Below are 15,167 nucleotides of genomic sequence, written 5' to 3' on the forward strand. Positions count from 1 at the left end.
AATCAGAATCAAACAATAATTTGCCCATTAATTTCTAAAACTTGTAACTTATTGAAATAATCTATATTATCAATTTATGATAGTTCCAGGCTTTCAAGTGACATTTTGCAAAAAATAAGGGCCATTTTTAGGGCAAAATTATCAAAAAATAAGGGCCTTTTTAAGGATTTTTTAGGGCTTTTTAGACAAAAATAAGGGTTAAATTTACAAATCAATAGGAAAGAAAAACTGTTTTACTCACCATTTGCAAGAGCAATAATACAAAAACAAATTACCCACTCAGAGGATCATACCAGTGGTCATTAACAGCCATATTCAGCATTCAGCACAAACCATCATATAATTCAGGTGGACTCCCATGGCTAACAATCAATGCTGAATATAATTGTTATATACATCAAGATGTCTTCTGAGATGTACATTTAATCAACATATTATGATCATTTTCTGAAAGTATACTAAGACTAAATTTAATAAATTCCAACACTTACTTTATGTCAAATTTATTTAAACTTTCAAAATTTGAAAATGTAGGAATTTCAACAAAAAAATAGGGCTTTTTTAGGATTCTAAAGCTCAAATACGGAAAATAAGGGCTGTTGTAGGAAAATAAGGGCCCGCTTGAAAGCCTGTAGTTCTATATTTATAAAAAAAATCATTCAATGAGCCAATGACTGAGAGTAAAAGAAAGAAAGAGGGGGTGGTGTAGACTGTGTGTCATCTAGCCATTGGGATACAACCATTATACATTAAACATTATATGACCACAGAAACACTGCAGATGCCCCCTGAGACCCTTCCTGTGTACATCAAAAGTATACACAGCACCCTGATCTCTTGGCCAGGTAAATAACAATGACCAAAGATGAGCTCCGCCCACATCCAGTGATCCCAATGGTTCCTAAAGACCCAATTTTAAGTTGACACCCCCAAATTGTAAGTTGCCTGCCAATCAAACATTTAACAATAGATCTCAGGTGGAGTGACATCTGCAGACACTGTGGTCTGGGGCTACCCCACAGAGGTGTTTTGATATCAATAACAGCCAGTATCTACAGGCATTCTTTAGATCTTGAGGAAGCCCAGTATACCTGAGTTTTGATAGCAATGACCTGTGCACAACTGCTATTTTCTTGTAATTCAATTGTTTTTAAAAAGGCCCCTGAACAATGCAATTTCAATATAATTGTAATTTTTCCCCTCTATATACCTGTATTATTTACACAATCAGAAATCAAACAATAATTTACACAACAATTTCTAAAACTTGTAACTTATTGAAATAATTTATGTCATCAATTTATGATACCTCTATATTTATAACAGAAATTATTCATTGAGTCAATGACAGAGAGAGAAAGAGGGGTGGGTGTAGAATATGTGTCAGCTACCCTTAGGAATACAACCATTATTCAAACACTATGACCACAGAAACTCTGCAGAGGTCCCTGAGACAGGTCCTGTGTATATCAAAACTATAAAAAAAAGCATGGACAGGTAGATTTCTACCATGTTCTGTCTCTGTGTATTTCTTTGAGTGTCATGGGATATAGCAATTAACACCTTGGTAGACCCTGGCCACTCCAGGTAAATAACATCTGTTTAGATTAGGCTCCGCCTACATTTTCACTGACCATATGGTCCCCTATCAAAATCATTCATTCACAAACCGTTCAGTGTTCGTTCACCATTCCACTGGTGTAGTGTACACTTCAAGGTCTGTATCAAATAACGTTGCTTGTAGGATGTCTACAATATTTTTCTATGAAGTCCTTTAGTGACCTTGACCTTTGACCCCAAAATCAATAGGGTTTTTCCTCTCTTGATAACAAAGCTACATGTGAAATATTAAAGAAATCGAGCATAAAATGTGGCCTGTAGAGTGTCTACAAGCTCAGCATTACACACAAGTTTAGCAAAGGAGCAATCACTACCTAAATTTACGTCTTAGGTTTAATGCGGCCATGGCACAAGCGGAACTCGAACTCACAACCACTAGGTTACAAAGCAAATTCTCTATCAAGCCAGGCATATGAGGATTAGACATCATATGTTCTATCTTTAAGGTTTACCATAAGTGGTCCTGTGATAACCAGGTTACATCTGTTACAGGACTCTCCATACAGTGTCCAATAATCCTGCTTACAGAATAACTCCCCATTCTTCTCAAAGTACCAGTTGGACAGGCATCTATTGCAGCGGGAACACCTATAAAGTTAAATGAGGCAATGTATCAACCACAAATGATGTAAAGTCTACTAATAATCAATGCTGCATTAACGAATGCATTAATTTCTATTTGCTAACGAAACAATTATATTAATCAAGATTATTTGATGTATATCAATAGTCCACAACTAATTAAGATTGGCCATCCAAATTATTACAGTATAAGAAACAACCTCATTCGAACTATCTAACCACAAGCCTAACGCAGAACGAGTTAACTTCACTTCAGCAGGAAAATCTCCACGGCTTACATCAGAAGAAATTAGAAACAAATTAGAGAATCCATCGCCATCAAGCCACATCACCGATTTATCCCCATCAGGTATCCACCCTAATGGAGACCGGATCACGTGATGGAGTAGTACTGACACAGGTGTAAGAGCTCCGCTTATTTCATAAAATTTTGTTCTATTTTTGACATTCATAAGCCGGATTTTTTAAATATTTGGAATCTGATTGACACTACTGTGATACTTTAAAACGCATGTGAGTATTTTGGATACTTTTTGGAAGATATTGTGAATCTTTGTGTCTATCGTGATTACTACTCAATGGCGGAAATTCTAAAAACACCGGAGAGAAAATTGGTGCAGTTAAATCTACACAGTGTTCCTCAAGCCGTTAGAAGCTCCACAGTGTCTGAAAAAGCATCGGCTAAAAAACAGAAGAGAACAGACAGCTCAGATATGCACTCTCCATCAGGCGGGGCCCATCCAGGTACATTAAATATTTCGATGGACTTGAAATTGATTCAGGACAGTTTGTCGGAAATTAAAGACAATATGGTGAGCAAAATAGAAATCAAAGACATTGTGTCCTCTATTCTAGAGGAGATAAAAAAGGAAATGAAAGAGGAAATCATTGCAGTCGTGAAAAGCACAATTCTGACAGAAATGAAAGAAAACACCACAAAAGAAATCAAAGTCGATGTAAAGAAAGAATTTGAACAAAAACTTGAGAACAATACGAAAGAATTTAAAGGACACATTAGAGAGATCTCAGACGGCTTCAACCTTGACTTTGAGACGATACGCGAGAAGTTCTCTGACCAAGCACGGGAGCTACGAGGTATGAAAGAAAATCTTAAACTACTGCAGAGTAGAGCAGACAGTGCGATTAGACTTGCAAATCAAAATCAGCAATACTCCCAAAAAAGTAACATAAAGTTCCTGCGGTGGGAGGAAAAACAGGGAGAAAACTTGCGTGAGGACTTGTACAAAATCCTCAGAGAGTCGGTCAATATCGATTTGGCACCTGCAGATATTGTGGCCATTCATCAGGTACCAGGTGGAGTGAGGGAAGGTCCAAGACCGGTAATTGCCAAATTTCGTGACCCAGAGACAAAAATAAGAGTGATAAAGAATCGGTCACAGGAAAGAGTGAAGAAAAACTTCATTATGCACGACCATATTACACCCATATTACACTCATACGCGACCTAAACGAAGACTCTAGGATTCATTCAGCATGGTACTTCAATGGTAAAGTGTTCGCCATCGATAGTAGCGGAAACAGACATAAATTCGACATTTTGGATGATGTGAATGAGAAACTTAAACGCCGGCGCTAGTGTGTTTATTCTTGCGGAGACAACCCTAAAATCCGCGCCTGTATTTTGTCATCGGCATCGGGACTCAAACTAAATACATTCGGGATCAATGTTAAGGTTTTGTTTACAAGTGTGGAAGATGTGTGAAAGTGGTCGAGAGTATTTTTTGTTTACAAATAAAGATGTTAATTTTTTTTATATGTATATGTCGGTAAATGTCTGCTTACAATATCCATTAGCAATTATGCAATGCTTTCTCTTACAATTATATTAAAAATGCAAGCACTTACCAACAAATGTATGAGTGTGAGTATGAAAGTGTGTGAAAGTGGTTAGAAAAAAATGGCAAATGTTCTTCTGTCTTATGTCAATATTTGTGAAATAAAAAATTAATAAAAAAAAAAAAGGTATCCACCCTAATCATCTTTCCTACCGTCCAGCGACACACAATGAGGCCTAAAAGGAGCAGAGGCCGAGGGAAACAGCTCAACGTCGGCATGCCAGACAAGGCAACCAAACATGGCAACGGCATGGTATCACCATCCCGTGGAAGAGGGACCCGTAAGCGACCCCGTCCGGAGTCGCCACCACAGTGCCCCCCGGAGGCCGTGGGTACCCATCCTTCCACCGTTCTGCCGGTATTAGAAGTCAAGTCCTGGACGAATGACCCTCTCCAACTTGTTAGTAGCTCAACAAAAAATCACCAAAGAACTCTCCCTTCAGCGCATTACAGGGCCTTTTAACAGTAACCTTTCACTAATCTCAAACTATCCCCAATAGGCTTAGTTCCCAAGAAGGATGGAGATATGTGCCTTATTCATCATCTATCATACCCAGAGGGAAATTCTGTTAATGACTTTATTGACCCGGCAGCTTGTTCCGTTCATTATTCAGGCATCGACGATGCAGCCAGCTTTATAGCTGCACTGGGTCAAGGTTGCCTACTTGCAAAATCCAACATTAAATCAGCTTTTCGCCTTATCCCTATACATCCTGTAGACTTCGACCTATTGGGCTTTAAATTCCAGGGGCATTATTATTTTGATAAGATGCTCCCATTTGGAGCTTCAATCAGCTGTTCATTTTGGGACCAATTTGCGTCCTTTTTGCACTGGATCACACTACAACATTCCCAAAACCCTTCCATTATACATTATTTAGATGATTTTTTTGTTTTGCGGCCCAAACTATTCACCACAATGCGCCAACACTTTGCAAACCTTTAGAATGCTGTGTGTTGACTTGAGGGTCCCCATTGCCGAAGATAAAACTGTGGAACCAACCACTGACTTGGTTTTCCTTGGCATCAGATTCAATACCTTTAACATGACCATGTCACTACCTTCTGATAAGCTTCACAAATTATGCAATGCTATTCAAGCTGTCCTCCAGGCTAAGAAGGTAACGCTGCAACAAATGCAGCCTCAGTTAGGGCTATTGAATTTTGCCTGTCGAGTTGTAGCCCCCGGTCGTGCTTTCTGCAGACGCTTAATCAATGCAACAATTGGTGTTAAAAAGCAACATCACAAAATTCGGGTATCTGTCAACATCAAGCTGGACCTTATGGTCTGGACTAGTTTTCTGAAATGCTACAATGGTGTTTCAGTTATCAAAACCCCCACATTAGATGACCATTCAATACAATTATTTACTGACAGTGCTGGGGGCGATCAGGGTGGATTTGGGGTCTATTTCAGTGGCAAATGGGCATGAGGGTCCTGGCCCTGACACTGGTCTACATTGGGCATTACCATGGATATTACTTTCTTAGAACTTTTCCCCGTAGTAGTAGCTCTTACCCTATGGAACCAATATTTCCAAAATTCCAAATTCACCGGAAGTGAACAAAAGAAACGTCAAATTTCAAACTAATGCTTTTGACACAAAACTTGCATAGATTAATTAGATATCTTTCGGCGTTTCAGAAAATGTTAGACTTATCGGAAGTTTAACCAGCAACTTCCGCTTTTTAGAGAAAAACTTCGGAAAAATGGTCTTCTTTTGTCTTCGTATATCTTGTTTATTTATCAAACTTTTAATACGATATTTACAGATTTTAATGACATTATCCATCTTAAGAGAACCCTGTAACACTATTTCAAAATTCACTTCCGGTCACAGGTTACGGCCGAATTTCCGTTTTTCAAATTATATTTTGTCCGGGCGTTTTCTCATAAACGGTTGAAGATTGAGACTTCAAACTTTCAGGGATGATAGATGGTGACTTGTAGCTATGCAATAGGGTATTATGATTGCCATCCGTCACTTCCGGCCGTTACCGGAGGTGAACAAAAGAAACGTCAAATTTCAAACTAATGCTTTTGAAACAAAACTTACATAGATTAGTTAGGTCTCTTTCGGCGTTTCAGAAAATATTAGACTTCCCGGAAGTTTAACCAGCAACTTCCGGTTTTCAGAGAAAAACTTTTAAAAAACGGTCTTTCTTTGTCCTCGTATATTTCGTTTATTTATGAACCATTTAATACGATATTTACATATATTATTGACATTATCCATCTCAAAAGAACCCTGCACCACTATTTCAATATTCACTTCCGGTCACAAGTTGCGGCCGAATTTCTGTTTTTCAAATGATATTTTGTCCGGGCGTTTTCTCATAAACGGTTAAAGATTGAGTCTATAAACTTTCAGGGATGATAGATGGTGACTTGTAGCTCTGTAATAAAGGTTTATCATTATCATCCGTCACTTCCAGGCGTTACCGGAAGTGAACAAAAGAAACGCCAAATTTCAAAATTATGCTTTTGAAACAAAACTTGCATAGATTAATTAGGTCTCTTGTGGCGTTTCAGAAAATGTTAGTCTTACCAGAAGTTTAACCAGCAACTTCCGGTTTTTAGAGAAAAACTTCGGAAAAATGGTTTTTCTTTGCTATCATATCTCTCGCTTATAAAGCAAGTGTTTTTGTGATTTTCAAATATATAATTGACATTATCCATCTTCAGAGTATAGTGAATTATTGTTGCTTTTTTTCAAAATTCACTTCCGTTCGTTAAATATGTACGATTTCCGGGGGTTTTTTTCTCCAAGTGTTTTCTCATAAATACTCAAAGATTGAGTCTTGAAGCTTTCAGGAAAGTTAGATAGTGACTTGTAGATGTGACATACGTGTTTCAACTTTCTTGCTGTCACTTTCGTCATCCGCCGGAAGTACCATAAAAATATGTAATATTTCATTTTTTAAATTCTAATCCTCATAAAATTATTTAATAGAGTGTAATAAGTCATATCATTTCCAACGGAAGTTGGTTGTTCGAAACCGGAAGTTGGTTGTTTGAAACCGGAAGTTGTCCAAAAACTCAATATTTTTTATGGAAATTTTTAGTGTGGGTTCCTACGTGGTTCAATTGGAATTTTTAGTCGTTTTATGAACTACCGAGATACTTGAAAGTGAATGAAACAAAATCGAAATTGTTTACAATTGATAAATCACGTCTTACATATATGTGTTTATTTCTTTCATGTATAGTCGTTCTTCACTAATTCACTGATTGAATTCTTCCAGTCAAGGTCCTATCTCGTCAGAAATTGGACGGAAGACCTATTCGTTGCTCGCAACGAGATCATTTCTAGTTATTATTATTATGTCTCCGAACACAAAGTGTCGGAGACATATTGTTTTTGCTCCGTTTCTTATTATTATTATTATGTCTCCGAACACAAAGTGTCGGAGACATATTGTTTTTGCTCCGTTTCTTATTATTTTTATTATTATTATGTCTCCGAACACAAAGTGTCGGAGACATATTGTTTTTGCTCCGTTTCTTATTATGTCTCCGAACACAAAGTGTCGGGGACATATTGTTTTTGCTCCGTTTCTTATTATTCTTATTTTCTTCTTCTTCTTCTTCTTTTTATTCCTCTTCTTTCCAGAGAAATTTGTCCGCTCGATTTTATGAAAGTGTTTCAAAAGATCCACTTCAAACTTTGTGAGCTGATAGGGGGTCATGAGGAGGGGTGCAATCAACTTTCCAAATTTTCAAAATGGCCGCCGTTTCAAAATGGCGGCCAAAAACGTCAAAAAATCAAGGTTGTCGGATTTCAACCAAATTTTATTTCTAGGGTAATTTGGTGACCCCGAGTTCACTCCCACCATGAAAAAAAAAATTTGAGCCGCCATTTTCAAAATGGCCGCCATATACCAAAATATTTCAAAATGTTAAAATCTCTACAACATTTGATTTCTGGGATAATTGGAGGGTCCACAGTTCATTTCTAGCTTCAGTATTTCCTTGCAATCTATTTTCAAATCTTTCAAAATCGCCGCCATTGAAGAAAATGGCGGCCAAAAATCAAGTCCGTCGGATTCCAACCAAACTTAGTTTCTAGGGTTTTTTGAGGATCCTGAGTGCATATCTTGCATAAAAAACCATTTCTGACATGGGGAGGTGTTCGGAGACATTTGTGTTGGCAATTCCCAACACAGTTATAGCTCGTTATTATTATGTCTCCGAACACAAAATGTCGGAGACATATTGCTTTTGCTCCGTTTCTTATTATTCTTATTATGTCTCCGAACACAAAGTGTCGGAGACATATTGTTTTTGCTCCGTTTCTTATTATTCTTATTATTATTTTTTTCTTCTTATTAAGGTCTTCCGTCTCCTGCGGAAGACCTTACTATTATTGTTCGCGTTCTTCTTCTTCATTATTATTATTAAGGTCTTCCGTCTCCTGCGGAAGACCTTACTATTATTGTTCGCGTTCTTCTTCTTCATTATTATTATTATTTTTATTATTATTATTATTATTATTATTTTCCTTGGTAGTACACGCGTTTTTCTCAGCCATTTCTCGATCGATTTTCACAAAATTTTCAGGAAAGATGTCTTTTGGTGACGAGACTTTGCTTGCAAAATTTCGTGCTTGACGTCACTTCCGGTCAGGAGTTATCTCTCTTTTAGTGACTTTTTGAAGGGCCTTGTTGTCCACACATCTCCTCCGTTAGTTTTGAAGCTAGAGTCTTGAAATTTCTACACAAGATAGAGTAAACATTTTAGAAGATTTGTGGGGGATTCGATTTTACCGGAGGCGATTTGCCTAAACGCTCGCCTGGACCTGAAAAAATGGATGCCAAAATTTTTCGCCGATTTCGGTGATTTTTGACCTTTGATCTCCAATATCTTTTTTCTTGCAAATATTTTGTTAAGACATGTAGAACAAAAGTTGTGCACATTTACGAGATCTTTTCGACAATATCAAGATTTAGGGGCTAGCCCCTTAAATTAGGGATCTAGAAGGGCTCAAAGTCTAGATCAAATATCTCAAAAATCGTTAATATTTTGGTATAAGTCAAAGAACAAAAAATGTTCATCTCAACAATCCAAATCTATTCATATAAAAATTTAGGTCATATGTTACGTAATAAGGGATTTTAAGGGCCAAAACCATAAATTTTTTACCCCTTGTATCTCGAAAACGACAAATATTTTGAAAAGCAATAAGGAACAAAAGTTGTTCAGAATGATGATCTGAACAATATGCATATTTCGTTTTTACCCTATGTGGCCCCGTTAGGGAGCTACAGTTTGGCCCCTAAAAATTACTTCTAGAAATAACTCGAGAACGGTAAAGAATTTCTAAATACTTGTTGAACAAAAAATGTTTGAAATGTCATGACCTTTCTTACGATATCAAGCAAAAGGGGCTGACCCTTTAAATTAGGGGCCCAGAAGGGTCCAAAGGTTTATGAGAATATCTCAGAAACTATTAATATTTTGTAATAAGTCATTGAAGCGGAAATGTTCATCTAAACGAGCTTGTTCTTATCAAATCAAAAAGTAGGTCATATGTTACGTAATAAGGGATTTTAAGGGCCAAAATCATAAATAATTGACGCCTCATATCTTGAAAACGACAAATATTTTGAAAAGCATTATTGAACAAAAGTTGTTCAGAATGATAATCTAAACAATATGTACATTTCGTTTTTTCCCTATGTGGCCCCGTTAGGGAGCTACAGTTTGGCCCCTAAATATTTCTTGTAGAGATAACTCGAGAACGGTAAAGAATTTCTAAATACTTGTTGAGCAAAAAATGTTTAAAATGACAAGGCCTTTCTTACGATATCAAGCAAAACGGGCTGGCCCTTTAAATTAGGGGTTCAGAAGGGTCCAAATGTTTTTGAGAATATCTCAGAAACTATTAATATTTTATAATAAGTTGTAGAAGCGGAAATGTTCATCTCAACGAGCTTGATCTTATCAAATCAAAAAGTAGGTCATATGTTACGTAATTAGAGATTTTAAGGGCCAAAATCGTAAATATTTGACGCCTCATATCTTTAAAACGACATATTTTTTGAAAAGCATTATTGAACAAAGGTTGTTCAATGTGTCATAACCTATCGATCAATATCAAAATATGGGTCTGTGGGCCTCATGGCTCGCCTGTAGAGTCGATTTTTGCGATATCAGTCGATTTCAAAAACTTGTAACTGGTAAATATTTTGTAAGGACATATTGAACAAAAGTTGTTCAGTTTATCGAGATCTATCGATTGATATCAAGAAATAGGCCTATGGTCCTAATGGCTCGCCTGTAGAATCGATTTTTTGTCGATATCGGTTGATCTCAATAACTTTTTACAGGTAAATATTTTGTAAAGACATATAGAACTAAAGTTGTTGAGTCTATAGAGGGTTAACAAATGACATCAAGAAATAGGCCCGCGGGCCTTATGGCTCGCCTGGAGAGTCGAATTTCAAACGAATTTCACCGCAACTTTGCTTCAGAAGCTTATGATATGAAAAATTGATAATATCTAAAGTGTCTTAAAGTCGGAAACTAAATTGGGACTCATTTGTCTTTTTTTTTTTTTTTTTTAACTCCAAGTGCATCAACAAATCGGACGGAAGACCTACTCGTTGCTCGCAACGAGATCGTGTCTAGTTATTATTATTATTCTTTTTTTTTCTCCTTACCGATTTTTGTGCAGAAGATTTCTCGGAGATGGATGGATCGATTTGCTTCAAATTTTCAGGATTGATGCGTTGCGATTTGAAGTTTGTACCGCCGTTTCAATTTTTGAAAAATCACTTTCGGTTGGAAGTTATCCCCCTTTTATCGATTTTCAGATGACCATTTTGTCCAGACAAAAACTCAAAAACGATAAAAGCTAGAGTGCTGAAATTGTCAGTGATGTTAGACGACATGTTGTAGTTGTGCACCTGGGTTTTCAAAATTTCCGGAAGTGTCTAGTATGGAAGCTCGGTAGGGGTCGAAAATGGAGTTTTAAAAAGTGTCCAATTTTTTTCCACGTTTTAAATCAGAACTTTTTACTCGTAAATATTTTGTTTACATATATATAACAAAAGTTGTACAGTTTATTGAGATCTTTCGTGTCATATCAAGAAATAGGCCCATGGGCCTCATGGCTCGCCTGAACCATTGAATTTCTGTTACAATTATTAACTTTTTTCTCACGAAACTTTTGGTAAGACATGTAGAATAAAAGTTGTTCAGTTTCGCAAGATCTATTTAATGATATCTTAAAAAAGGCTTCCGGGCGTCATGGCTCGCCTGAACAGTCGAATTTGTATCGCAATTAATAACATTGATAACTTTTTTCTCGAGAAACTTTTGACAAGACATGTAGAACAAAAGTTGTTCAGTTTCGCAAGCGTTAACTAACGATGTTAAGAAATAGGTCTGCGGGTCTCATGGCTCACCTGAACAGTTGGGTTATTGTTGCAGTCTATAACATTTTTGTCAAGAAACTTTTAATAAGACATCTAGAACAAAAGTTGTTCAGTTTTGCAAGATCTTTCGAACAACATCATGAAAAAGGCGAACGGACCTCATGGCTCGCCTGAACAGTTTGATGAGTGTCACAATTACTAACTTTTTTCTCGAGAATCTTTTGATAAGACATGTAGAACAAAAGTTGTTCAGTTTTGCAAGATCTTTCAAACGATATCAAGAAAAAGGCCCACGGGCCTTATGACTCGCCTTAACAGTGATAAATGTCGCATAACTTTATACTGGTAAATATTTTGTTTAGACATATATAACAAAAGTTGTACTGTTTATTGAGATCTTTCGTGCCGTATCAAGAAATGGGCCCATGGGCCTCATGGCTCGCCTGAACCATTGAATTTCTGTTACAATGATTAACTTTTTCCTCACCAAACTTTGATAAAACATGTAGAATAAAAGTTGTTCAGTTTTGCAAGATATATCTAATGATATCAAAAAATAGGCCTGCAGGCATCATGGCTCGCCTGAACAGTCGAATTTGTATCACAATTAATAACATTAATAACTTTTTTCTCGAGAAACTTTTGATAAGACTTGTAGAACAAAAGTTGTTCAGATTCGCAAGCGTTAACTAACGATGTTAGGAATAAGGCCTGCGGGTCTCATGGCTCACCTGAACAGTTGGGTTATTGTTGCAATCTATAACATTTTAGTCAAGAAACTTTTAATGAGGCATCTAGAACAAAAGTTGTTCAGTTTTGCAAGATGTTTCAAACAACATCATGAAAAAGGTGAATGGGCCTCATGGCTCGCCTGAACAGTTTGATTAGTGTCACAATCAATAGCTTTTTTCTGGAGAAACTTTTGATAAAACATGTACACCAAAAGTTGTTCAGGTTTGCAAGATCTTTCAAACGATATCAAGAAAAAGGCCCACGGGCCTTATGACTCGCCTTAACAGTCTGATAAATGTCGCAATCAATAACTTTTTTCTCAAGAAAATTTCCATAGGACATGTAGAACAAAATTTGTTCAGTTTTGTGAGATATATCTAGAATGATATCAAAAAATAGGCCTCCGGGTGGCATGACTCACCTGATCAGTCGAATCTGTATCGCAGTAAATAACATTAATAACTTTTTTCTCGAAAAAAAAGCTGACCCCTTTAATTAGTTGCCGAGAGGGAGAGAGAGTTTTTAATTTATAACATTTAAATGATCAATATTTGTAAAACATTACCGAAGTTAAATTGTACGTCTAGACAATATATTTGTATCATTATTTATGAACGAAAATGTCAGTGAAATTCTTATCTAATCACATCTAAATTTGGACGGAAGACCCACTCGTTGCTTGCAACGAGATCGAATCTAGTTCTTATTATTATTTTCTTCTTATTTTTCCTCTTCTTTAGTGAGAAATTTGTCCGCGCGATTTTATGAACATGCTTCGACTGATCCACTTCAAACTTTGTGAGCTGATAGAGGGTCATTAGGAGGGGTGCAATCAACTTTTCAGATTTTCAAAATGGCCGCTGTTTCAAAATGGCGCCCAAAAAACGTCAAAAAATCAAGGTTGTCAGATTTCAACCAAATTCTATTTCTGGGGTACTTTAGTAACCCCGAGTCCATTTCCACCATCAAAATTTTTTTTTGAGCCGCCATTTTCAAAATGGCCACCATATACTGAAATATTTCAAAGTGTTAAAATCTGTACAACATTTGGGTTCTGGGGTAAATGGAGGGTCCACAATTCATTTCTAACGTCAGTATTTCCTTCCAATCTATTTTCAGATTTTTCAAAATGGCCGCCATTGAAGAAAATGGTGGCCAAAAAATCAAGTCCGTCGGATTTCAACCAAATTTAGTTTCTAGGGTTTTTTGAGAATCCTGATCTGGATCAAAAACCATTTCTGACATGGGGAGGTGTTCGGAGACATTTGTGTTGGCATCCCAACACAGTTATAGCTCGTTATTATTTTCTTCTTATTTTTCCTCTTCTTTAGTGAGAAATTTGTCCGCTCGATTATATGAAAGTGCTTCGACCGATCCACTTCAAACTTTGTGAGCTGACAGGGGGTCATTAGGAGGGGTGCAATCAATTTTTCAAATTTTCAAAATGGCTGCCGTTTCAAAATGGCGGCCAAAAAACGTCCAAAAATCAAGGTTGTCAGATTTCAACGAAATTCTATTTTTAGGGTAATATGGTGACCCCGAGCCTATTTCCACCATCAAAATTTTTTTTTAAGCCGCCGCTTTCAAAATGACCGCCATATACCGAAATTTTTGAAAGTGTTGAAATTTCTACAACATTTGGGTTCTGGGGTCAATTGAGGGTCCACAATTCATTTCTAGCATCAGTATATCCTTCCAATCAATTTTCAAATGTTTAAAAATGGCCGCCATTGAAAAAAATGGCGGCCAAAAATAAAGTCCGTCCGATTTCAGCCAAATTTAGTTTCTAGGGTTCTTTGAGGATCCTGAGTTAGCATATCTGGCATCCAAAACCATTTCCGACATGGGGAGGTGTTTGGAGACATTTGTGTTGGCATCCCAACACAGTTATAGCTCGTTATTATTATTTTTTTTTTCCCCTTTTTTTGTCGGCACGATTTCTCAGAGATGGCTGGATGGATTTTCTTGAAATTTTCAGGGATGATAGAGAATGAAAATACCCCCAGGTGTTTTTTTCATTTTTTCAAAATTGACTTCCGGTCGTTAGATATGTCCAATTTCCGTTTTTTTAGAAGAGATTTTGTCCAGCGTTTTTCTCAGAAACGGTAAAAGATAGAGTCACCAAATTTTCAGAGTTGATAGATCTCACTTTGTAGGCGTGCAGTTGGGGGTTCAGAATGTCGGCCGTCACTTCCGGTCGTCACCGGAAGTGATAAGAAGAATCAAAAAATTAAAGTTAATTGTAGTTGTTGAATCGAAACCTATACCACTTTATCAGGTATCTTTTGGAGTATTGAAAACCGTTGACCCCACCAGAAGTGGAAACGTCAACTTCCGGTAATTAAGGAAAAACTTTTCAAATTCTCCTTTTTCAATGCCTTAAATCTCGTTTACTAAACAAGTGTTTGACTTGTATTTAACATATATTGTAGACACTATAAATGTCTAGAGTAACGTCAAATATTTTTCGAAAATTCACTTCCGGTCGTGAGATAGGGGGTGGGCAAATTCAAACTTTGTTTTTTCAGTTTCTCAATAACGAAAATATATAGACGCTTGAAACTTGTAGGGTTGATTAACTAGCATTAGGCCATTGTACACAAACATTCAATTTCGGAAGTATTTGAAAAAAATGACGATTTTCCGATTTCTTCGAGTGATTTCTCAGAGATGGTTGGATAGATTTTCTTGAAATTTTCAGGAATAATGTCTGATGAAATGACTTTCCTGTGGATATTTTTGTTTTTCCAAAATTCACTTCCAGTAGGAAAATATGGCCGATTTTCTGTTTCTCAAACGAGATTTTGTCCAGCATTTTTCTTGGAAAGGGTAAAAGATGGGTTCATCAAATATTCAGGGATGATCAATCTCTGTTTGTAAGCATGCAATAGGGTGTTGAGCTTGTCGACCGTCACTTCCTGTCGTCACCGGAAGTGATGGAAATAATCGTAAATTTCAAACTTTTTCTTTTAGATTGAAACTTATACTAGTTTATTA

At 36.7% G+C, this 15,167-nt stretch overlaps 1 protein-coding gene across 4 annotated transcripts in view; it reads right to left on the minus strand.

The window, feature by feature from the left end:
* Nucleotides 1-15,167, minus strand: part of LOC125664639 (LIM domain kinase 1-like) — a 231,804-nt gene that overhangs the window by 186,571 nt on the left and 30,066 nt on the right. For all 4 annotated transcript variants that reach the window (XM_048897478.2, XM_056154636.1, XM_056154629.1 and 1 more), the window contains one exon: nucleotides 2,073-2,208. In XM_048897478.2, the coding sequence (XP_048753435.1) occupies nucleotides 2,073-2,208 (136 nt within the window). The remainder of the gene's footprint in view (nucleotides 1-2,072; nucleotides 2,209-15,167) is intronic.

Source organism: Ostrea edulis, chromosome 1 (assembly GCF_947568905.1).
Source record: "Ostrea edulis chromosome 1, xbOstEdul1.1, whole genome shotgun sequence".
NCBI classification, from domain to species: Eukaryota; Metazoa; Mollusca; class Bivalvia; order Ostreida; family Ostreidae; genus Ostrea; species Ostrea edulis.